The sequence below is a fragment of the Equus caballus genome, chromosome 1 (genome assembly GCF_041296265.1).
Source record: "Equus caballus isolate H_3958 breed thoroughbred chromosome 1, TB-T2T, whole genome shotgun sequence".
NCBI lineage: Eukaryota > Metazoa > Chordata > Mammalia > Perissodactyla > Equidae > Equus > Equus caballus.
Window position 1 is genome coordinate 20,224,471 of NC_091684.1, and position 23,390 is coordinate 20,247,860.

At 42.5% G+C, this 23,390-nt stretch overlaps 1 protein-coding gene and 1 long non-coding RNA gene across 17 annotated transcripts in view; one reads left to right on the forward strand and one right to left on the reverse strand.

The window, feature by feature from the left end:
• Nucleotides 1-15,993, forward strand: part of GPAM (glycerol-3-phosphate acyltransferase, mitochondrial) — a 59,605-nt gene extending 43,612 nt beyond the window's left edge. For 9 of the 16 annotated variants that reach the window (XM_014733267.3, XM_023639409.2, XM_023639426.2 and 6 more), the window contains 11 exons: nucleotides 170-283; nucleotides 1,704-1,789; nucleotides 2,494-2,609; nucleotides 4,546-4,616; nucleotides 5,402-5,666; nucleotides 6,251-6,393; nucleotides 7,836-7,913; nucleotides 8,524-8,664; nucleotides 10,028-10,217; nucleotides 11,474-11,532; nucleotides 12,203-15,993. In XM_014733267.3, the coding sequence (XP_014588753.1) occupies nucleotides 170-283; nucleotides 1,704-1,789; nucleotides 2,494-2,609; nucleotides 4,546-4,616; nucleotides 5,402-5,666; nucleotides 6,251-6,393; nucleotides 7,836-7,913; nucleotides 8,524-8,664; nucleotides 10,028-10,217; nucleotides 11,474-11,532; nucleotides 12,203-12,319 (1,380 nt within the window). In that variant the 3' untranslated portion in view covers nucleotides 12,320-15,993. The remainder of the gene's footprint in view (nucleotides 1-169; nucleotides 284-1,703; nucleotides 1,790-2,493; nucleotides 2,610-4,545; nucleotides 4,617-5,401; nucleotides 5,667-6,250; nucleotides 6,394-7,835; nucleotides 7,914-8,523; nucleotides 8,665-10,027; nucleotides 10,218-11,473; nucleotides 11,533-12,202) is intronic. The other 7 variants (XM_070220655.1, XM_023639412.2, XM_070220663.1 and 4 more) reach the window with 1 other exon arrangement.
• A 3,844-nt stretch (nucleotides 15,994-19,837) lies between these two features.
• Nucleotides 19,838-23,139, reverse strand: LOC138915247 (uncharacterized). The gene is made up of 2 exons (XR_011420932.1): nucleotides 23,005-23,139; nucleotides 19,838-21,281 (listed from the first exon to the last, which is right to left on the reverse strand). It is a non-coding gene; the product is annotated as an uncharacterized lncRNA (long non-coding RNA).
• Between the last annotated feature and the right edge of the window lie 251 nt (nucleotides 23,140-23,390).

Sequence of the window (23,390 nt, forward strand, 5' to 3'; positions counted from 1 at the left end):
TTGTTTTTTGTTGACCAAATTGTCTCTCCCAATGACATGATTACTTAGTGTCTTTAAATGCTAACCGTTTCTGACAACTCTCAGTCAATGAATACTTATTTTCCTTATTCATTCATTGATGTGTTAGCTTTATTTCTTACCATGTGATTATTTCAAAATTGGAATTTAGGGAAAACCTAAGAAGAATGAGAGCCTTTGGAGCGTAGCTAGAGGCGTTATCAGAATGTTACGAAAAAACTATGGGTGTGTCAGAGTGGATTTTGCACAGCCGTTTTCCTTAAAGGTGAGTGTCCGTTGGGATGAGGCTGTGTTAAAGCACTGGTGTAGCTCAGTGTCAGAAGATTCGGGCTCCAGGACTGCCTCCATCGCCTCTTCTCCATGTGACTAGGGCCTCAGGCTCTTCTCTTGTAAAGTGAAGACTATGTCAAGAATGGCATTTCCTAAATTTTTCCACCAAGGCATGCCTGTTGACAAAGGACAGTAAATGTCTGTCTTTCGGAGATACCGGGTTCATCATTTATTGCTATTGTTTTTACTTCATGAAAATTTTGCATGTTACTTTATAGTATATACTGATATTTTATATTATGTTTTGAAATTGCCTTTAGGGGAAATTTTTCAAGACACGACCCCTAAAAGCTGGGTAAAATTGACAGTCCAGGATGATGCTCCGTCCTACTAAGTGGAATCTAGTACCCACATATGCCAAAGGATAGTGGCATCATCCAGGAGAATCCTGGGACTGGTGGGTCCCCGAGGTCTTGGCAGTTTTAAATTCCTAAGATTCTCAGATTGGAAAAGGAGAAAGAGTAGATGTGTAAGGGAGTCGGGACTCCGAGGATAAGGAGCAGAGGTCCTGCTTCTCTTTCTGTCTTGCTTCTTGGTTTTACTTTAAGAGTCTGACTGCCATGCTAATGTTTTCTGGCCTTAAATCCTTTCTGCTTTTGGGGACCTCATCATTTCTTACCACTTTTTTTTTGAGGAAGATTAGCCCTGAGCTAACATCTGCTGCCAATCCTCCTCTTTTTGCTGAGGAAGACTGGCCCTGAGCTAACATCCGTGCCCATCTTCCTCTACTTTATATGTGGGACGCCTGCCACAGCATGGCTTGCCAAGCAGTGCCATGTCTGCACCCAGGATCCGAACCGGTGAACCCCGGGCCACCGAAGTGGAACATGCAAACTTAACTGCTGCGCCACTGGGCTGGCCCCAACCACTTTTTTTTTTTTTTTTTTTAACTATATTGCATTTCTCTATCTTGTTATGACTTGCTTTTGGATTGAGGTTCTTTTGAATATCATGTGACCCTCAGATTGTCGCATTTCCTTTAAAAAATGTGGTTGTGTCAATTATCACTATTAATAATGTTGGGAATGTCAAATAATTTCATGAAGATGTCAAATAATTTCATGAAGATGTGAGAAAAGTTAAATTTTCTCCGTTAATTTTTAAATGATTTTGCTTAAGCATCATCCTGTTCTTTGTATCTTCAGTTCTTAGATTTCATGTTTAATAGTATTCTATGAGTCGTTCTGGACTTCTGAAGATAGTTTAGGATGTGGAAAGGACTTCTCATGCTCTGTAGCATGGCTCATTTTATAAACAACTCCCTTTTTACTTTTCAAAGGTCAAATTATATTTTATATGTGTTTGTGAAAGTGAGACAATGACAGTCAGTGATTGTATTGTATTTTTTTTTCCAGGAATATTTAGAAAGCCAAAGTCAGAAACCTGTGTCTGCTCCACTTTCCCTGGAGCAAGCATTGTTACCAGCTATGCTTCCTTCAAGGCAAGATTTAAGGAGATTGTTTATACTAACTACACTCTCAAATATCTATTATTTCTCATATTGCATAGAAAATAGGTTAACTTCATTAAGAACATGCATGTTCTTGTTTTTACTTCCTCACTTGAGTAACTTTTCCATTGGTTTGATAAAGGATCTTGAAATGATGTGTTTTCATATTAGTTTGCAGGTTTTTGATTATTTGCATTATAAAATCTTTTTGATTTTGTGAATCATGTAGGAGTTCTTATTTACACTTTGAATGTTTGAAATGAATTATTTTTGATAGAAGCTTAGGTTATGCATCTTGTACCTAAGTGCAACGTATAAAAGAGGTTTCCTATGTGAATTTTCCAGAATTCAAATTGAATTGTAACTTAGAGAAACTGAACGTTAAGCTTTTCCTTCAGTATGTTCAAGGGTCAACTTTTCAAAAATGTTTTTGGGTTCTTTCTGCCAGTGAATTTTAGAAGTGATGTACCAACAGACTATTTAGTCATAACTAAGTCACGTGTTTTGGTCAGGAGAGTGTAACGTAATAAAGGATATTGTGGAGGAAAACAGCCCAGAGAAATAATCTGTTTGTGGTTTAAATTTAGAATATGTAGTAATTTAAAGTATCTAATACATTTGTATCTTAGGCTCATATAGTTTGCTTTGTGAAAGCGTGGGGTTGTAGGAGTCTAATTTGTAAAAATACTTTTCAGACCCAGTGATGCTGCTGATGAAGGTACAGACATGTCCATTAATGAGTCCAGAAATGCAACAGATGAACCCTTCCGAAGAAGATTGATTGCAAATCTGGCTGAGCACATTCTCTTCAGTAAGTAGAATACCAAACTCTTTATTTCTGCAATTCAGATTCAGCACGGTGCAGTGCAAACCATGTAGGTTCTGGAATCTGCTGAAGGGAGGTTCCGCTTGTGGTTCTATTACCTGATGAACAGGTGGTGATAGGTAAGTTGTGAGAAAGAAACTGACGCTGTGGGGATTTGCGGGAACTGAGTAAACCTCTCACATAGCGCCTGAGGTAGCTGCTCATGTGGTAGTTCTTACGCTTTTTAAAAATAGCATTGCCAAATGGTTTGTCGCCTATTTTGCTCATGAATTTGTTTCTTTGAACTAACTTGTGGTACAGCAGCATCTAGGTTTATGCATGTCCCTTCCCACTCTCACCCCATGATCAATTTTATTCAGCAAATATTGAGCATCTGTTAAGGTAGAGCTTTGTTTTAGCCGTGGGGACCACAACTTGAATAATTCACGGTTCTACTCTTAAAAAGCTCATGCTCTTCTCAGAGAGAGTACAAATAATTCAAGTGGGAGTGACCCAGAGCCGAGTGAGTGGAGTGCAGGAGTAGCCTTCCGTAAGTTCCAGGTTGTGGTGGTGTGTCACGTCCAAGAGCCTACTTTAGAGTCCCTATGGCAGTGGCAGCGACGTAGTCCCTTAGTGAGCCCCGTGGGGTGGAATCACCTCGCCATTCCCTGTGCCTCATCCCCATCAGGTCAGACACTCGGCTCTTCCTGCTGACGTTCTTGTGGAGGATTCCTCACCTCGTCTTGCTCCTTCTGCTCTGGCTGCTCCTGCCCCTGCTTTGTGCTGGGCCAGAGTCTTCTTTCTTAAGTGCATCTGATTATGTCTCTTCCTTGCTTAAATTCTGGATGCTGAAAATAGTACAGCCTTAATGTTGAAAACTTGGAAAATAAAGATAAAACCTACACCCAAATAACCAAGAGTGTTGCTGTCTAGTCTTTAAAATATTTTTTACAGTTTTGTACTGTGCTTTTTTCAATTTATAACACAAATATTTATTCATGTTTTAAAAAAACTCTTTATTCTTTTTCATGGCTTTAAATATGGTACTGGGTACTTTTTTGTTTTTTAAACACTGGAGACAACAACTGTGAGTAAAGTATTCATGAATTCATTATCATCTCAGAAAACTCACAAATGATGTCTTTGCTTCAGATTATTTCATAGATGTTCTCATATTTGATTTATATCAATTTTCTACAAATTCAGAGTATTGGGTTGTGAACTATAATCATTCTCAAATGTATTTCTGTCACCTTTCTCCCTACTTCTGAGCTACCTTTGGGTAAAAAAAAAAAGGAAATTAAAATATATCGAACAAGCATTTCAATGGCTTCTGTGCCAGGCCAGTCATTTCATTCTTACCTTGCCCAGTGAATAAGGTAGTATTCTCATTTTACCAATGAGGAAGCTGAAGCTTGGGAATTGAAGTAATTTCCCCCAAGTTATGAAATTGGTCAGTGTAAAAGTCAGGATTTAAGCCCAAATTTTCTGACTTAAAGTCCACTTCTCCCTCCCACTACACCTTTGTTTTAATGTGGAGTGAAGTAGAGAGGGAGTTATGGCAGATTGCCCCCAGGAACAAGTCAGGAAATACAAAAATGGGGTATGCTGTGGAGCTCCTAGAACAGGCTCATACCTTGGGTCTTGGTATTTCTGTAAAGGTGACTCTTGGTCATCCAGTAACTAACTTCCATTGGCCTGGTTTGAAGGTGGACCTATCTTAGACTGAATTCTGTTACAGGATGAGTAGTGACCTCTAATGAGGTTCCATGGGCCTAGAACACGGTATAATGTTGTAACTGCCCTTTGGTAAATCATAGTTATGGGAAATATGGTAGAGGACTTTTATTGTCTTAAATAGATTAAGATTTAGGTACTTTTTAAAAGTTTCAGCTATATTAAAAAAAAAAAATGCAACTAAAGCTTTGTGTTTGCCTTCCAGCTGCTAGCAAATCCTGTGCTATTATGTCCACGCACATCGTGGCCTGCCTGCTCCTCTACAGACACAGGCAGGTATGTCTGCAGGGTCACCTGGAGTTTTGTAGGAAGCATGAGAATGCTTCGTTAGCTGTTCACCTACTTATTCACTGACGGATTGGCCCACTCCTGGCCAGTGCCGTGAGATAAACAGTAAAATAAGCTAAGGACCCTGCCCACAGGAACTTACAAACCTGATGGGGGAAGAAATCTACTTGAAAAAAACTCAGAGACTGCTTAATGTAAAAATAGTAAGACATTCTTTGAGTAATATAGTTAACGTAAATAAGGCCTATTTCATTGACATGCAGTAAGTATTCTGATCACTAACAGTTAAGCTGTTTGGTTTGTGTTTAGGACCACACTCCACCTTCCCACAATGCAGTTGTCTAAGTGCTATGATGGGAGAGACTGTCTGTCTCTCTTAGAGTCATGTTCTCAACACCAAACATAGTGCCAATATGTATAGTCACCTAATAAATATTTGCCACATAAATAGTTAAAATGAGGGAAATTCTTACTAAAAAATGAGCACTTCTTACACTCAGCAGCTTCCTCCCTTTGTGATCTTTTGTGCTCATAACATGTGCTGTGGCTAGAGTGTTCCCTGCATGTGGAATATCTGGACATTCCTGGAGGATGAGCTTTTTAACCAGTTTTCTGACTTTCTCTGCATTGGTGTTCTATGCCTTTTTCTGTATATGCCAACAGCCTGCTGCAGGAAAACCAAGTCAAAAAAAAAAAAACCCTTGGAACAGCCTCTTGGCCTCTTGGCAAGTAGGTTTTCCACTGTCATGCTACATTTCTGTCTGTTTCTCTAGGGAATCGATCTCTCCACATTGGTGGAGGACTTCTTTGTGATGAAGGAGGAAGTCCTGGCTCGTGATTTTGACCTGGGGTTCTCGGGAAATTCAGAAGATGTAGTCATGCATGCCATACAGCTGCTGGGAAATTGTGTCACAATCACCCACACCAGCAGGAATGATGAGTTTTTTATTACTCCCAGCACAACTGTCCCCTCAGTCTTTGAACTCAACTTCTACAGCAATGGGGTACTCCATGTCTTTATCATGGAGTCCATTATAGGTATGTCAAGCCCTGAAATATTTTCATGGAAAAGAGAGGGCCCTGAAACACATAGTGGTGTTTACTTCAGTTTGGAGGATAGCCCCTTACTTGAGAGAGTGTGTTGCTATATTTTTAGTTTTCAAATACAAATGTAATCTACATTACTATTTATAGCTTATTTTTACATTTATTCTTCAATAAGTAGTTCCTGAATTACTGTAGCGTATGCACAGTATTCCACTTATTACTGAGGAGCAGAGGTAAGGGGTCTGGCTATCCAGGAGCTGAAAAGCTAGGTGAGAGGAGACACATGCATGGCAGTGAAGTGAGTGGAGGGGGCTCATTTGTGATTAAGAGGGAGCAGAGAAGGAGGAGAGCAGAGGGGACTGAAGCCCCTGAGGAAGGTGTTTGATGGGTTTGGGATCATGTGTAATCATGAGAAGTGAATCCTAAGGGGATTTACTGAAATTTTTCCAGTGAATGCAGGTAATTATTTTGATATATTAACAATCTGTTGAGGGTAATCAAAGTTGTCTGAGCCAGTTGAAGTTTTTCTTGCAGATGTAAGGCTGCTGGCTTCACTGATGCTTTCCTTTCCTCAGCCTGCAGCCTTTACGCAGTTCTGAACAAGAGAGGCTGTGGAGGGTCTGCCAGCGCATCCCCCAGCTTGATCAGCCAGGAGCAGCTGGTGCGGAAGGCCGCCAGTCTGTGCTACCTGCTCTCTAACGAAGGCACCATCTCTCTCGTAAGTGAAGACTCTTTAGTGTTGCCTGTTCTCTTTTTCTTGAGCATTTTTATGAAAACAGCAACCACCTTTGTTTTTCTCTTAGAGAATTTTTGATCCATTTTTTAAGCTTTAAATTCTACTCCTGGGTCTCAATGACTGCCAAACCAATATGTCGTTTACTATCTCAGTTTGCTGTGGGGTCACTGCTCCAGTGAGTCCTTCATGCAGCTCTGAGGCAGGATAGGACAGATTGCTTGACGTCCTGCATCAGTCGGATCAAAGTTACTGAGCTCTGATTGTGCCAAAGGCACTGGGTCAGAGGTTTGTAAATAATTAACGCACCCACTTGTGGATGATAGAACCACAGAAGGTAAGAGCCATAAACAGTCTAAAAATCATCTACTCGGGGCCAGCCCCATGGCCAAGTGGTTAAGTTGGCGCATTCTGCTTTGGTGGCTTGGGGTTCGCCGGTTCGAATCCTGGGCGTGGACCTACACACTGCTCATCAGGCTGTGCTGTGGCAGCAACTCACACAGAAGAACTAGAATGTCCTACAACTAGGATTTACAACTATGTACTGGGGCTTTGGGGAGAAAAAGAAAAAAACATTGGCAACAGATGTCAGCTCAGGGCCAATCATCCTCACCAAAAAAATGCATACTTTAAAATTGTTTAAAAAAAAAATCATCTGCTCAACCCTTTCTCACTTTACAAATGGGGAAACTAAGGCGCAGTAGCACTAATGAGCAGTTATGTTATATCCAAGCCCTTTTAGACATTTATAATGAAGCACGTGTGAAGTAGTAGAGAGATTCTTTTCCTCAGAATCATCAACAAATAGAATTCCTATTATTTAAAGTCTAATCTCCCCTTCTACCTATTTGGACGTGTCCTGGGACATTTTTGAGTACACGTGTTAGGACTGCAACCTTCCTCCCCAGCATTCTTTGTATGTTGGTGGCCCTCTTGGGGAATCTGTTTTACGTGAACCTTGGGGAGACAGGATGGGAGGGGATAGAGTAGATAAGATCCCCAAGATTGACCTTGTCCTTTTCCTGGGTCTTTTGTGAGTTATTTGAATATTGTGTTTCCTCGTCCACCACTGTTGTGTACAATATTTACTGTCAGATAGCTTCTCAGAGAAATTGTCTGGTAAAGAGAAAGAAACAGGTGGTAGAGGCCTGACAGGCAGCTCCCCTGGGGGCGAGACTGAGCCCAGCAACCCTCCGCAGGTGGTCCGCACTGGGGCCTCTGCCAGTCAGGCCACACGTCTCTTCTCAGGCTTTGCTCGGGACCATGGCATTCATCAAGAGGGTGGGCATCGCAAGTCTTAGGACGTGCCTGGTGGAGTGAGGGAGGTGATGTCATGGGAGTATTTGGCAGCTACTTTTTACAGTGTCATCTGTCTTTAAAAAAAGAAGTATAGGACAGTGACGTTTACATTAAATTCTTCTTGTCAGCCCTGCCAGACATTTTACCAGGTTTGCCATGAAACAGTAGGAAAGCTCATCCAGTATGGCATTCTTATTGTGGCTGAGGTAAGAAAAGTAGCTTTCCTTTATTTAGTTTGTTCTTTGTTTCCTTATCTTTTCTACCAATTATTTTAACTGATAAATACATTCAATATATAGTCAAGTACGGATGAAAAGAAAAAAATAAGAATGAGGAGAATAAATGTCTTTTGGGATTGTTTAATATTTTGGTTCCTTTTGTGTAACTGGTATTGTCTAAAATGTGTCTTGACTTGATTCTGTGACATTCAGAAGTTTGCAGTCCAAGATGAGATGTTTATGTGTCACTGTGCTTGTAGCTCACACACATGCATTTTTCTCTGTTGAGGTTTTGTTTTAATTTTGGTAGATTTAGTATAGAGACTATGGCCTGGGAAAGCAGATGTCAATTTAGAAGAGGTGAGGTTATCTTTATTTGATCTGTCTGATAGCTTCCCCGCCCCCAACTCTTTTTTTCATTCCCTGCTGTCTCCCAAATGATTTTGAGTTTGGAAAGGGAAGTGGGTTGACTCTGAATGGCTGAACAGTGAAGAGTAGGGAAGCGAGAGAGAGAAGACTGCTCTTTCCGGGGTCCAGCTGGGCAGGTGTTTATGTGGCCATGCATATTTATTTACTGTTGGTCATCTCCTTGGCATAGCAAGATGATCAGGAAGATGTTAGTCCTGGACTTACTGAGCAGCAGTGGGACAAGAAGCTCCCAGAAGCTTTGTCTTGGAGAAGCGATGAAGAAGATGAAGACAGTGATTTTGGTGAGGAGCAGCGAGATTGCTACCTGAAGGTACTTTGGTGAAGAATTCGAGTGGACATTACAGTGATGAGTTGAGGTCGATGTTGCCACTGGTTAATGAGGTTCTTATAAACTAGGCCTCTGGTGTTGTATTCATATCTCATGCACCCACAAACCAGCTATGGTACTTTCTACCTAGTAAAGACACTCAAACTGTTTGAGTTGAATTAACACCTGGAATTGTTCAGTTTGGGGATAGGTAAATGGAAAAGGAAAGAGGAGTCTGAAAATTCAGGAAGGTGAACGCCATAGATGATACCTTTCATGAGCCTCTCATGAGCGTGCACAGGTGCAGAGCTGGTCACCCACAGCTGCACTCACTCCTAAAGAGGCAGTATTTTCGTTCAGACGTCACCAAAGCAAGGAAATACCACACCAGGTGTGGGCGAGAAATCAATATTTAGCTGTCCTTGGCCTCATTGCCCTTTTTGAGTCATTCTCAGTCTTGCCATCCCTCCCCAAATTTCATATGTTGAGCTATTTGCTTTCAATTAAAGTAAATGCTATCACAGGAGAAAATTTGGATTTTTAACAGATTATCTCTGATCTACAAAAGTCAGTGTTGTCTAATTTGCAATTTTAGAAACTAGTAATAATGACCCATCTTTTCTGAATACCCTAAGTGGATTGCTCCATCTCCAGTGGGATAACACCCCTAGTTTGCATGCACACGCACATGCACACAGTTAGAAGGTATAGCTTCTGGAGATTCCAAAAGACATTTGGAAGTTTTCCCATTTTGGGTATTATTAGTTTCAGGAAGGGGCAATGATCTTGCTTCCACACTCTGGAGGGGCTCATCTGAACGTGCGTGTTTTGGGTGGGTACAGGGAGAGCCCCCCCTCCCCCCTACAAAGCACCTTCTCACCACCACGGTCACTCCCCACTGTGCTGGACTGTGGACCTAAGGCTGTGTGGGGGTGGCAGGAAGTGAGGGCTTGGAAAGACTGAGATGACCTGGGTGGACTTGCCAGGTGGCCTTTTTGCACACTTGAGTGACTGCCGAGCCAGGCTTCAAACCCTGGAGGGTCCAGCCTTTGAATCAGCTATTTTCAGTGATGACAACATGTCATAATTATGTCATTCAAGTATGGCAGTTTCCTCTAGGCAGCTGTTCAGTGAATGCAAACCTCAAATACTGTAAAAGTCAATGATTATAATAAAGAATGCATTTCAAAACCAGCCATTGTTTCCAACTGAGATTCTGTGCACGTGGAGCAATAGGCCGCTTCTGTGTAGTGACAGTGAGAAGTTGTCTTCTCAAGTTACTTTTTCTCCAAGGATGTTTGTCTGTGAGTGGCCTTGTTTCTTCTGTCCCTTCTCCATGACTTCGTCTCCCATCTTGCACTCCTAGGTGAGCCAGTCCAAGGAGCACCAGCAGTTCCTCAGCTTCCTGCAGAGGCTCCTTGGACCTTTGCTGGAGGCCTATAGCTCCGCTGCCATCTTCATTCACAACTTCAGTGGTCCTGTTCCAGAGCCTGAATATCTGCAGAAGCTGCACAAGTACCTAATCACCAGAACGGAAAGAAATGTTGCAGTATATGGTATGTGTGTCACAGTTTTGGCTTCTTTTAAAAGCTATGCCTTTTTTGATTACAGAGATCTGCTAATTATAGACACTTGGGGACAAAAAAATGCAAAATTATCCTGACCTGGAATGCATAGATTTCTACTGTAATCTGTCTTGATATGTTATATAAATTACATGACACAGTTATATAACCTCATGTCTGACTTTTTTCACTTAACATTATAAGTGAAATTTGCACATGTTGTTACATGTAGTTATTTTTGCTGCTTTGTAGGATTTCACGGTGTAAATAATTATCATGTTTTGTTTATTCATATCTATCATTGGTGGATATTTGGGTTTGAAGTTCAGAGCTACTATGAATAGTACTGCTCTGAAGGTGTTTGAATATGTCTTCGAGTGAACATTTGTACGCGCTTATCTTGGGATGGATCTAGGAGGAGAGTTCCCTCGTCACAGGGGTGAGGCGTGTGCAGCTTTAGTGGGTGCTGCCCAGCGCCTCCTAAGGGGTGCACCAGTCTGCATCCCCAGCTGCAGTGTGCGTTTCAGTGCTCCCCATCCTGGCCAGCACTTGGTGTATTGTCTCTTATGTGAGACATGTGACTCGGGTGGGAGGAGCATTTTATACAGTTATGGTTTAGGACTGAAACTACTTTGAATCACTAATTTTTAGAAGCAAAGTGTTCTAAAGATAGTCCATCTCTAGGTATATATGTGGCGATCTCTTTCTCTCTGTAGAGATAGATATTTCATCATCACCTCACTTAGAGTTGAGGAAACTCTCCCAGATCACAGAGTAGCGAGGGGCAAGCCTGGGTTTAGAGCTGTTGTTTTCCCACCTCTAGATTTGTGCTCGGCCTGCTTCCACGGATGCAGGAATCGTCTGTACATCACTGTGCAGTTTAAAGAAATTCTACTCTGTCTTGTTTCATTCTCACAAAAAGCCTTCAGGATGGATGTTTTAGGTATTTCTCCTTGCCTTCTTTCCTCTCTCTCTTTCCTTCCTTCCTTCTCTTCAGGTTTTTCTTTCTCTCTCTCTCTCTCAACTTCTCTCTCTTTTTTCCTTAAAAGATGACAAAGTAGGATTAAAGAAATGGCAAATCATTTGGGACCTCACAGGTCACCAGTTGCAGAAATGGATCTTGACCCCAGTCCACTGACTTGCTCTACTCCTCTTCAGAGCCTCCCACACTTCCTTACTGTGGAAATGGGGGTTTTCGTGTTTTGCTGACCCTAAACATTTGACAGGGTCTTATTCTTTCTCTACAGCTGAGAGTGCCACATATTGTCTTGTGAAGAATGCTGTGAAAATGTTTAAGGATGTTGGGGTAAGTGTCCACTGCTGGTGGTATAAGAGCGTGTGTTACCTTCTGTTCTCTTTCCATTAGATCTGGTCTATTTGAGCCCCCTTTGTGTGGGGGTGGACCCCGAGAGTTCCTGCTGGGTTTATCATGAAGGCATTTCTGGGCATTATGGGGGAAGGGGCATGCTGAAGGTGAGGCGCATCAGCACAGATTTATTTGAATGTTCCAGAATTTTCCTGGTTTTCATTTTCATTCCAGAACTGTTTATATATAATAAGGTTCAATGAGTTTCAAGATGGCAGTACACTTTGGCAGGGATATTAATTATACCATATGATTTTCAGTTATTTTCTTGTGTTTTTACCCGTATTTCTAGAAGTATCCTCAGGTCACCTGCACATATCATGTGAGACATGAGTTTCGTGGAGGTGCTAGTGGCCTTTGTAAGGGACTCTTTGTGACTTTATTCTAACATAGTATGCTGGTTGAACTCTACTCGCAGAAACACCATACCTGCACCCCTAGCCCCCCCCCACCCCATACTTGCATGCACCCACACGTACATCTACTTAAAGCCAGGCTATGGGTTTATGTGTCTTACTGCCTTTTGGGGTCTAGGACACAAGTCAGTGTTGGTGACAGAAACGTCTCTTTTTTGTTGTTGTCTTTAATTTAATCTAAACTTTCTCTCTAGGTTTTCAAAGAGACCAAACAAAAGAGAGTGTCTGTGTTAGAACTCAGCAGCACTTTTCTACCTCACTGTAACCGGCAAAAACTCCTAGAATACATCCTGAGTTTTGTGGTGCTGTAGGTAACTCCTGCACCGCCGGCAGGTGAAGGGCGTGGGATGAGTCCCTCGTGGGCTCCAGCCTCGGGCTCAAGAGTGGAAGGTGCCGTCATGTGGTCAGGCCTGACCTGTCCTGATGTGACCTCCTGGAAGACAAGTGCCTTCTCCCCTCTGTGGATCTGTGATCATCCCAACCCTGCGATGACACAGCAGCCTACAGCTGACACTTTGGGGGGCCCTCAGCCTCCATTTGCAATTCATAATCAGTAGATTACAAAATGAATCTCAAAAAATTATTTTGGAGTTTATTAAAGATTTACATTTTAAGTACAACTGTTAAGGACTAATTACTGTGATGGACACAAAAACGTAGTTGTATTTTAGAACTGAATCTTGTGTAGTATACTTAATGCTGTCGGGTAGTTTGTTGGTATATTTTCTGATTTTCCTTTAAAAATAGTTGTTATCCAGTGACTGTTTTTTTCAGTTTCATCTTTGTCAATAGTAGCTAAATTTTAAATGGGAACACGTTTCATTCCAAAGTGCTTTACGAATGGCTGGGCTGATGTACATCGCACCCAGAGGTCACTGTGCTGCCCTTTGCAGTCAGATTTAGAAAGCATTTTAAGGGCTACATGAAAACGCAAGTAGTTTAGGTCAGGAAGAGAGATCATGTGATGAAATAGCTAACATCAGGAAGAAAATTTGGCTGGCAAATTCAGGGTAAATTTGGCCAGAAAACTGACTTTGAAAACTTTTGCTCGTATAAAAAAGTGCCGTTGAGTTTTAAATGACCAGTAAGTATTTAGGAACAGCTCCTGTTCTATGTCTGTACCCCTCCCACCCCTCAGGTGGTACCTGCCTCTCACAGGTACAGCTGTTTCTTGGAGATCCTCCAACCAAATAGCAACTGTCCCTACTTGATTAGCTTGACCTGATAGGCTGTGTCAACATAAAGTGCTGCGACTACAGGCTGCTGACCCAGGGCTCTCATGCACTGCATGCAGGTTGTGCACTGCACATAGTCTGGGTCACTGATAGCCACTTGAACTGTGCAGTGGACAACCCGTGCAATATGTGTGGGGGCCCTACTGACTGATAAATGGGCGGAGGCATTTATGGATTTTTAGCTTTGAGGAAAAATGATGGAAATTAAAAAATGTATATGTGTTATATGCTTAGACTCTGATGCCACATAGTGGTAACTAATTACGAAAAATTGTTTATAATGGGTAGGTGCCTTTTTGTGAGCAGGGAGTGTAGTTGTTAGTTAATTGTGGTAATAATGGTGATTTCTTAAAGATCATGTGATATTAAAATGTTTTCTAATAGCTTATTCTTCCCGCTCTCCATGGTGTTATGGAATTAGGAGTTTTTCCTGATGAATATTGCATAGCGTCTTTGAATTTAAGATTTAAGTTTGCACTTTCATGAGCTTGGATCTAAACACTAACAGATCTCGAGTCGCCTGTGTGTCGGGAGAGGGAAGGATGCCAATCGGTATTGCACGTTGTGTGGAGTATTGCGTGTGACATTCATAGCAATAATGCTGTGCTGCTGTCATCTTCTTCCATTGTTCCCAAACTCAGCATTTAAGATGTGTTTTTTCTTTACGGGCACTCATGTACCATTAAGCCCTTGTCAGTGTTGTGGCAGTTCGGCTGTGGAGGCCCTCGGCGTGCAACATTCCATTTTACCAGTGAGCAGAGAAGAACACTTCTTCTGTAGGCTGCAGGGAGGCTTACTTATCCCCTTGAGTGTTCCTTAACGGGGCAGATAAACACTTCACTTGTCCCATTTATTTGTCCCCTAGATTACACATCAAGGATTCCTCCAACTCTCTCTTAGCTGGAAAGTCATGGTTGGGACTGACTTCCTAGTGAATATTGCTGCCCTGCCTGTCCCTTGTGCTAAGAGCTGCTGCCGCACCAGCCCGAGCAGGACACAGTGGCTTCTCTGGCTTTATCTTCCCTTTCAGTTGGTTTGTGTTCTGGAAATCTAATCAGATGCTTTGGGGAATGCAATGTATATATGATTTGCTAGCTCGCTCGCCACTTAACTCACTGTGAGAATAAATATGCATGCTTTTTGTAATTAACTGGTGCTTTGAAAACCTTTTTTAAGGAAGAAAAATCTCAACCAAAGTTATGCTCATCCAGACAAGCTGACCCTTGAGTTTATTTTAGCACAACTCATCCTTCAGTGCCTCATTACTGAAAAAACATGCATCTTCACAATAAGGCTTCCAATAGCACTATCTCGCTAAAAGATCATTCTCATTGTTTTCCAAAAGCGAATGGCTTCCATGTAAGATTAAACAAATTAGGTGCTTGTAAATAATTTATGACAGTTTACTCTATTGCATTTCTATAAAACTGAAATGCATGCTCTCCAGGGGAAGGCTGTGAGTTAAGTTAAAAAAACAAACAAAAACATCCAATAATAAGCAATATGAAACTGCACTCTCTCAAAATAAGAATGTCCTAAGTAATTCAGAAGAGGGGAAGGACTCTTTGCTCTCTTAAATTTTAAGAAAAAGGGCAAGAACTAGTGTGAAGTGCATAGAACTAGTAACAGAGAAAGTGCCCTGACTCTTCCTTCTCAGATCTCTTGAGTCTCCCGAAGTCCTGAGGGTGAGTGGAGAAAATATGTTGGGAATTGCAATGAGTGTAACTCAGATTGTGAGATTTCCAGTCACCTGAAGGGGAAAACATTCCCCGTAGAGCTCCATGTCATGTGAGTGTGCTGCGAGATGTTCACAGGTGTCTTGTAGCAAAAGCATTCCTGGTAAAATAAATTTGCACGCAGATCCTCTTTCCTAGAAACTCACAATGCACTTTAGGTCAGTGAGGGCTCAGGGTCCGGCAGAACCAAGCCTGTTTAACCTCACTTCTCCAAACTGTTGAAACCCCAGGTCCGTATTTCCCTATGGGACACCTGTGAACCTCTCGCTAGTACCCACGGAAAATATTTGGGGAAATACTATGTTAGGTAGTTGTTTAAGGGAGCAAAACAGTAACATGTGGCACTGAGGCAGAATTTGCATGCACTTGGTACAATCAAATGTCGCATTTAATAGATGTATATTTCCTCCCCTGGAGACAACAAGCACAGAAAACTGTAATATAAGTAGTTAGAGCAGAGCTCTTTCCTTTGATGGAAGTATCAGCCATCAATGATCCTGGGTTTGTCACCGAAAGTAGCAGAATTAACACAGGGACTCACTGGGGTAAATAAGATTTTAATTCAGATCTAGAAGAAATTATTGCACAACTGAATGCAGATTTTTATCCACAGATAGTCCTATTGTTTAGAAATGATAGGACCTATCATTGACGTTTATGAGACTTAATTTGGATGTGAATCTTTTTTAAAGCACTCTTTTTAGGAACTTAAGACTTGACATCTGGCATTTTAGTTTAATACAAGCTAATGATTGCATTTGAAAGAGACTTTTGACTTTATTTCTAAACATCTAAAGCTCTGAAATGCCTTGATGGAAGGTGTTAAACTATTTACCTGTTGTACAAAGAAACGTTAGATTGTTGTAAAGAGAATTACTATAAGGTACTGTAAAATAACACTGTGTGATTTTGTGGGTGACACTTATTTGGAAACATTGATTTTTATGCCTGTTTAATGTATTGTAAGAAACACAGAAATGTAGTTTTATTTTAATAAAGCAAAAAATGAATGTATTCCTGATGTCTTGTATTTGTAGTTAAAAGTTCCCTACGTCATTCATTATATAATTGTTGTGACATTTGACTTTACATAGAACTTTATTAAAATGCTTATAAGAAACAATTTTACATACATTTATGAACCTACAGTGCATGATTTTATTATTGACTCAGAGCTCTTTCAATTTGATCAAGCATTTGGAGATGTACATGTCTACATCTTAGCTATTGTTCTCCTTAGTTAAATACATCGCAGGTATTTATTGGGTTTCTGTAAGGATTCCTTTAAACTTGGTGCTTCTGTCACATTTATATATAAAGTTTATAAAAGTATGCACTGAAGTGTTAGGTTTTTTCCTACTAGTTCACACTAATTGCTCAAAAAATATTCGTTTACTTTTTTGACAAATAAGACCAGTATTAGAGCACTATTTTCTGTGTGCCCAAATGCAGCCTTTTCTCAAGAGTGTGCCTCCAGGAAAGGGTGGTAACCATATGCCTGGCGATGCCGTCCATGCCCTTTGGGTGCATGACGTGGCTGAGAACTTGACTGACACACTCAAGAGCATCCCCTCCATTCTCCGCCAGCATCTCTATCTGAACTTGTCCTTTCGTCCCTCTGATTTCCTCTGGGATGTTGTTACTATGACTATGCCTTTGCCCCTTGGTGCACTCATTCATTCCTTTGCATTAGCAATTCTCTTGCTGCTGCCAAACATATCTTTATCGTAGCAAAATTCTAACTTTTACAACCACTCACTCTCTTTAAGTGGATATTAATTTTGAAGCCGAATCTCTTGCTGTTTAGTCCTGTCCTGACTAATTGTAGTCCTGTCCGCTCCCCTTTTTAACACCTTGCAGTCCATCTTCTACACATTTAGTAAAATTTTAACGAACCTCCTTGACAAGTACAAAGGCATTTTCTTAATTGTTGCCCACAGCACCGTGATGCCCAGCTACAGCCTGGCTCTCCCTGGGGGCTGCTTTCGCTCCTTTAATTCCCGTGGTCTTGTCTCCTCTTCTAGCTCCTTCATGACTCTGCTCTTCTACAGCTCTTCCTTGCCTCCCACCCCTTACCAGATGGTCCTGGTGTTGTCACCGGATTCTCTGATTTTTTTTAAAAAAGTCAATTTTGTCTGGAATTTGTATTTTTTTATATGAAAACACTCAATTTTTACATGGTGGTACAAGAAACTATGTGGTTCCTATAAACTGCCTCTTTGGCCATTTCTGTCTTGTCAGCTGCCAGTTCATGTCTTCTGGCCTAGGAAAAAGAGAGATGAAAAGACCAGATGAAGGTACCCCTTCCAGGAGCCGGAAGGGAATCCATAGTTGGGAGAGGATTGATCTTGCTCATCTGAGTTAAGCAGGGATGAAGATTTGAAGCAAGTCTTTGATGAAGACCACTGGGTGATGCTTAGCCAGGCAGTGGGCATCTGAGCCTCCCTCTGATGTCATTGCCATGCCCATAGCGAGGAAAGCATATGTCAAAACCAGCCAGTGTTGGCCACTATCAGTGGGCTTGGTACCAGTGTAAAAGCCAGTTATGACATGAAGTGATTAGAATAAATGAGTGAACAAACTCAAATTCCAGCCTTCTGGAAAAACACCTTGCCACCTTCATATCGCAGGTCAGCTGAAAATTAGAAGGCAAAGAACACATATAAGACACACCCTCACACACCTGCTGAAAGTCCGCAACTGACAAAGCCAAGATTCAGAACTTAGTAGAAGTGAGGTGGCTCCATAAGGTCAGTTAGAGCCCTTTTCCTTGCTTCTTTCTGGGTTCCTTCTTGGTGGGCGGATCCTATACCTGGATCTCGTTTGCCTGCAACAGTCCCTCCACAATTATTAATAATGCACCCATTGACTCTCTGAAGAGCCCAGATTTGTGTGGTCACTGTATCTATGGGACACGCAGCTGCCAGTGACAGGGCGGGTCCTGCTGGAGTTGAGAAAGAAGCTACCTTTTTATTTTTCAATCTACTCAGGTGTTTATTACTTGAAAACTTTAACCATCTTTGAATTTACTTGTAAGGAAATGTTTGTAGACATCTAACTGCTGCTTCTTGAACAAATCTTAGGACTTACGGGGAGACAGCAGAGAAACAGCCCAGATGTTCCCCAAGTAATCTCTCTCAGCTTTTCAGAATCTCACAAACCCCTCTCCTCTACTACTTTTGGAGGGTTGGAAGCCAAATTCACATGCGTCATTATTGTTGTTGAAATGGCAAGCAAAACATTGCCACTTCTATGTCATGATTCTAGGTGTTCATGGTGGGGAAGAGAGCCACTTGTGTCCCTTCACCTAATAAGGAAACAGTAGAACACGTGGACCCATGATGGGGATTTCAAGGAAGGATTGAATATGGCTGCTCTCTGTAGACCAGTGGTGGTCAAGTGTGGTCGCCAGACCAGCAGTGTCAGCACCACCTGGGAACTTGTTGGGAATGCAAAGACTTTGGGCCTCACCCCAACACCCAGCAATCTGTTTTAACAAGCCCCTGGTGATTTTAATGCACGTAAAGTTTGAGAATCCCTGCTCTAGACACTTTGCCTTGGCAAAAATGGGGCTTGCACAGTTCTGCACAGTGTACTCAGAAAGTGTACACAAGGCAGGGGGATCGGTAATAAACGCCCTTTCCAAAATGGCTGCTTCTCAGGGAAGTATGAAAGCCATCAAGTTAACTTGACAGAACTAGGCTTTAAGGTAATGGTATGTGGATCTTCTCTGTGCGTCGAGAGGCTTCTATACTGGGAAACAGTGGCCTTGAGTCTTGTCACTGCTTAGCTATCTCTATAGATGCCAGCCTAGCTCCTGTGCTGTGGGACTTGTACCACAAAGCTTGGCATCTGGGTGCTTCTCAGCCCTCAGTCTATGAAAAGGAAGGCTTGCCAAGTTTTGTTCTGTGTGTGAGTTTTTCATGACCTTTCAAATCAGTTTTTGTTATTTTTAATAAGAGGAATATAGCAGAAGGAGTATGGGGTTTGAGGAGCAGTAAACCTAGAACTGACTCCGGCTCTCGTGTGCACTTGGAGGAAGACTTTGAGCCAGCTGCAGCATCCCAGTGAACATGGTTGTCCTCTGCATTGTAAGGGAACAACCTCACAAGGCATTTTTTAAGATGGAATTGTAACTTAACTCTGGGTCTGTCTCTTGGCAAGTGCAGAGCCAAAAGGCACAACCAAGGCTGAAGTGGGTGAAGAAAAAGGTTTATTGCTTGTACAAGCAATGGAGAACGCTGGGGATAGCTCCCAAAGCAGTGTCCCCCCGAACTTAGTGCTGATGAAGACTTTATACACCAAAGTGCAGAGGATATGTTACAATTGTGTAACAACTGGGCCCAGTCAGGACACATGTGCAGGTCATTACATAATGAGTTCAATGTAACATGCAATTACATAACAAAGTCAAGATACCATTACGTAATGAGTTCAGTGTAACCTGCCATTACATAACAAGGTCAAGGTACCATTACATGACAGGTTCAATGCAACATGCCATTATATAATGAGCTCAGGGAACGTATCACTACATAATGGGTCCATGGTAACTTTTGGACACTTAGAGCTGGAGCAATTTGCAGGGGTCTTGCTGCAACCATGTTAGTTTCACTGTAGGATGGCAGCATCTGCAAAAACAGGGACATCCACCTCTGAAAAATAGTGCATTTAGTTTTCTCCTTGTCTGGAAAATACTTGACAGACCATGTTGGTTATCGATCAGATTTTTAGTAACCCTTTCCTTGCCTGGTTCTGGGTCACAAAATTAGGTGGAGTGAATATGGAAGTGTTTTGTAAGCCTGAGAGTGTTGTGGCTGTGTGGTATTTGGTTTTCTCGATTTCCTGTTTAGGATAGAAAATTAGCTCTGAAAGGGAAATTTGGAGTCACCTAGCATTCAGCCTCCCAAGTTTTACAGAAGAGAAAATCTCCTGTGCTCACGCAGTAAGTTGATAATTGGATCTGGAACAGAAGCAACATCGTTTGACTTTCAATCCCATGACCATCAGCCAAGGGAATGTGAACAAACAAGCAAAATGATGAAGCTCCCATCCAGTGAAGCAGGGATAATCCATGGGTTTGGGGTGGAACTTGGCAAGTCGCATAGTGATGTGAAACTGGAAGAAAGGAAATTGGCTCCAACAAAACAATGTGCTAGACATGCTCGTAGCCAGGACTTATTTGTGTGTCTATAGTTAGGCACTTTCTGTGTGTCATCTTGATCCTCTAGGGTGGGTACTGTTAGCCCCATATCACCACTGATGAAACTGAGGCTCAAGGGTGCAGTAGTCTGCTGAAGACTTCTGCCAAGGTGGAGTTCAAAGTTGCTCTTCATCATGGTGACACGTTTCTTCCTGGGGGTTGCAAACTCTGCCTTCATCCTGTACAACTGATGGAGGCATGGAGGAGTAGGACAGAAAGCCGTAGGTCTCAAGACAGGCGGAAAATAATCTAAGGATTCTTTCCATCGTTCCGCAGAGTTTCTTCTTCAACAATCCATTGTGAGGTTGTCCCTATAGAAGACAACCATGTTCACTGAGGTGATATGACTAGCTCAAAGGATTTCACAGAAGCCCTCTTAGACCATGCTCTCGGCACAAACAGAGCTGAGCAAGAGAAGAGCTTTTGAGATTGAAGATGGCGAGAATTTGCTGCCATTTATTGCCTATTTGTTATGGTGCAGAGCCAAAACTCAGCAATAATTAGCATATGTGTTGGAGGAGGTCATCAGGAGAATGTGTCTGCTGGTTGACCCACAAGCTGGACCCAGGCCATCGGAGGCCCCTCACCCCAACCCCTGTCCTTGGAACGTATGTTCTGCCTACTATTCTCCCGCTAGCAGCTGTTTCAAGGACGCAGTCTTGAGAGAGTAAGGTGTTGTTCAGACCATCTGGACTGAATGTGTAAAGCCTCTACATAAACCGTTAAGATTCTGGTGAGGCATGTGAAGATCTGTGTGTCTTGCGGCCACCCAAGACAAGCCTTGTAAGTTAGTTTCCTTGCTTGTTAAGACTGTCACCTACCAGTCTGGAGTGGTCTGCCTCCTTCTTTCATCTCCCCTTGCCCTCTGTGTCCGGGGCCCAGTTTGTGAACTATGATAGTGTTTTCACTATCGTGTGTTCCTGGCACCATGCTGATCACTTGGTGGTGGTCCTAAAGACCCTAAGAGGAAACTGAATGTAAGCAATTACTCAAGGTCATGCTGCTGGCAGGCGGTGGGGCTGGTTTTCAAACTGGGTCTTCAACAGTGTGTTTTACAAGTGCTCAGTGGAGGCGCTCAGCATCCCTGGTGAGTCCGTGTCTGGAAGAGAGAACAAATAACACTGAAACAGAATCTGCAGATGGCATTTCTTTGGGAGGCGTTTTGAGCACAGGGCAAGCTTTGGTTGGGTTCGCTTTGAAGTCTTCACTGTGTTTGCTGAGGTGGAAAAGTCACTGTCTCTGGTTCCACCGTGTCCTCCCACACTGCCAGCTGTGGTCCGGCTGCTCTGTCTGAGGTCAGGAGATATCCCTTCCCTCCAGGGCACTGAATAAATCACTTCTAAATCTGCAATCCTGGGACAGCAATGGTATTACTAGGGCCACAGCCACAATGCCATAGAGGTCTAAACTGCAAGGCATTTTTTGCAGAAAGTTTGTTTCCACCTCTGGATTGGGAATTTTTACAGAATCTGCTTTGTTGGGGCCTTCTGGCCTCATTAACTTTTCCCCATAGAAGTCCCTTCTCACTGCAGACACAAAGCAGGCACATTAATTTGGAAAATATCTCTAAAACAGGCAATGGAACACAGCCATTGTCTTTGATCAGGATGAAACCATTTTTATTGGCAACAACCTTGCATTTAGGTAATTTTTGATGAAAATTCATTGTGCTTCTCTAATCTACTGAACAAGGAAGGTCAGCTTAAATGGTGTGTCCATGGTTTCTGTTTTAACTTAATTTTATTAACAATAATATCTTGTCAGTGTCCAGAAAATAATTTTACATAAATAAAAGTGAAGTGTAGAGGTTGCAAGAGTAAGTGTCAGAAAGGGCATTCGGGTCTCATGACACTGTGAGGGGACAGAATATGGCAGACACTGAGTATGGCATTACTGTAGCAGAGCCGACCACACAACCACAGAAGGACAGACGACACCAAGCACAAGACAAAAACGAACTCCCGAAAAGCTGTACGGAAATCAACTTTAAAAGTTTCAAAATAATTTTAAAGGAGTAAATGCTTTGCTATTTAAAGTAACTCCCTGTTACTTTAGTAAAATGTTTAGTTACCCTCTGTTTAGTAACATGAATTTCATCAAACCTACAAATTGGAGTTTGTAACCAGTTATATGACTTTGGGCAAACACTTGATTTCCCCTATTTGTAAATTAGGGCAAATAATAATGACCCCATGTCTGTCACAGGAGTGTTGGAAATCCCCACTGAGCCAGCGGCCTGTGCTTTGAAAGTGTAATTTATCCTCTGAGTCAAGATGGGCTTCTGTCGAGGTGTTGGGTTTTCTAGAGGCAGCGTTCTTGCAGTAGATTCTGTAGGATCCTATTTATATCCCCTTGGCCACCTGGGGGTCACTGAGGACCTTCCTGCATCTTGTCTGCTTGCATCTCCCTGCTGAGGGTGTTCTGTGACCTTGGAGCACGTGGGGCCCACAGAGCACGCCGGGAGTGCCGGGAGCTAACACCCCAGGAGTGACCCTCAGCCAACGAGGGGTGGGAAATAGGAGATAAATAGCCCAGCTTCTTTGCCCCGCAGTGGGACAAAGCGCCAGTTGGCTATGGCAGTGACCCGCTCACTGAACCCTTTTCTTGGCTCTCCCCTTCCCTGTCTCCCTTCGTTCATCCCCTGCTGGTGCTTCCTGGCATCAGCTCACACGTAAATAATTTGCAGCCAAATTCTTGTCTCAGGAGCTGCTTTTAGGGCAGCCCAAACTATGACCGTCCTCATGGCTACTCATTGACCAGATATAGAGCTACAAAGCGATGTCAAGAGCTAGTGTTTCTGAAGGCTGTTAGGTTGGACTTACCAACGCATCGTCATACCAGGTGGCAGAACAATTAGAGAGAGAACCCGGCATTTCTAATTCCCAGTTTGAGATCCATGTTCAAAGATGGTGTTGAGGCATGATATGTAAATGCGGTCCTGCCTCCTTTGCTGGTTGCCAGTGAGAAAGATCAACAGGGTGTCTAAAGAGATTAGCATTCAGGGCGGTGAGTGTTCTGGGCTGTTACTGTTATCAATAACCAACAAGGATGGAGTCTCGAGTTAGGCAGGGGGAGGATACAAAGAGCAGAGCATGGAGCCGATCTGGAGCAGCTCACTGTCTCCTGAGGGACACAGGACTTTACCCAAGAAAAGTCACCTCACAGTACTGTAGTTGGTGGAGGCAAATACAGAACCTGCTGTGGGAGA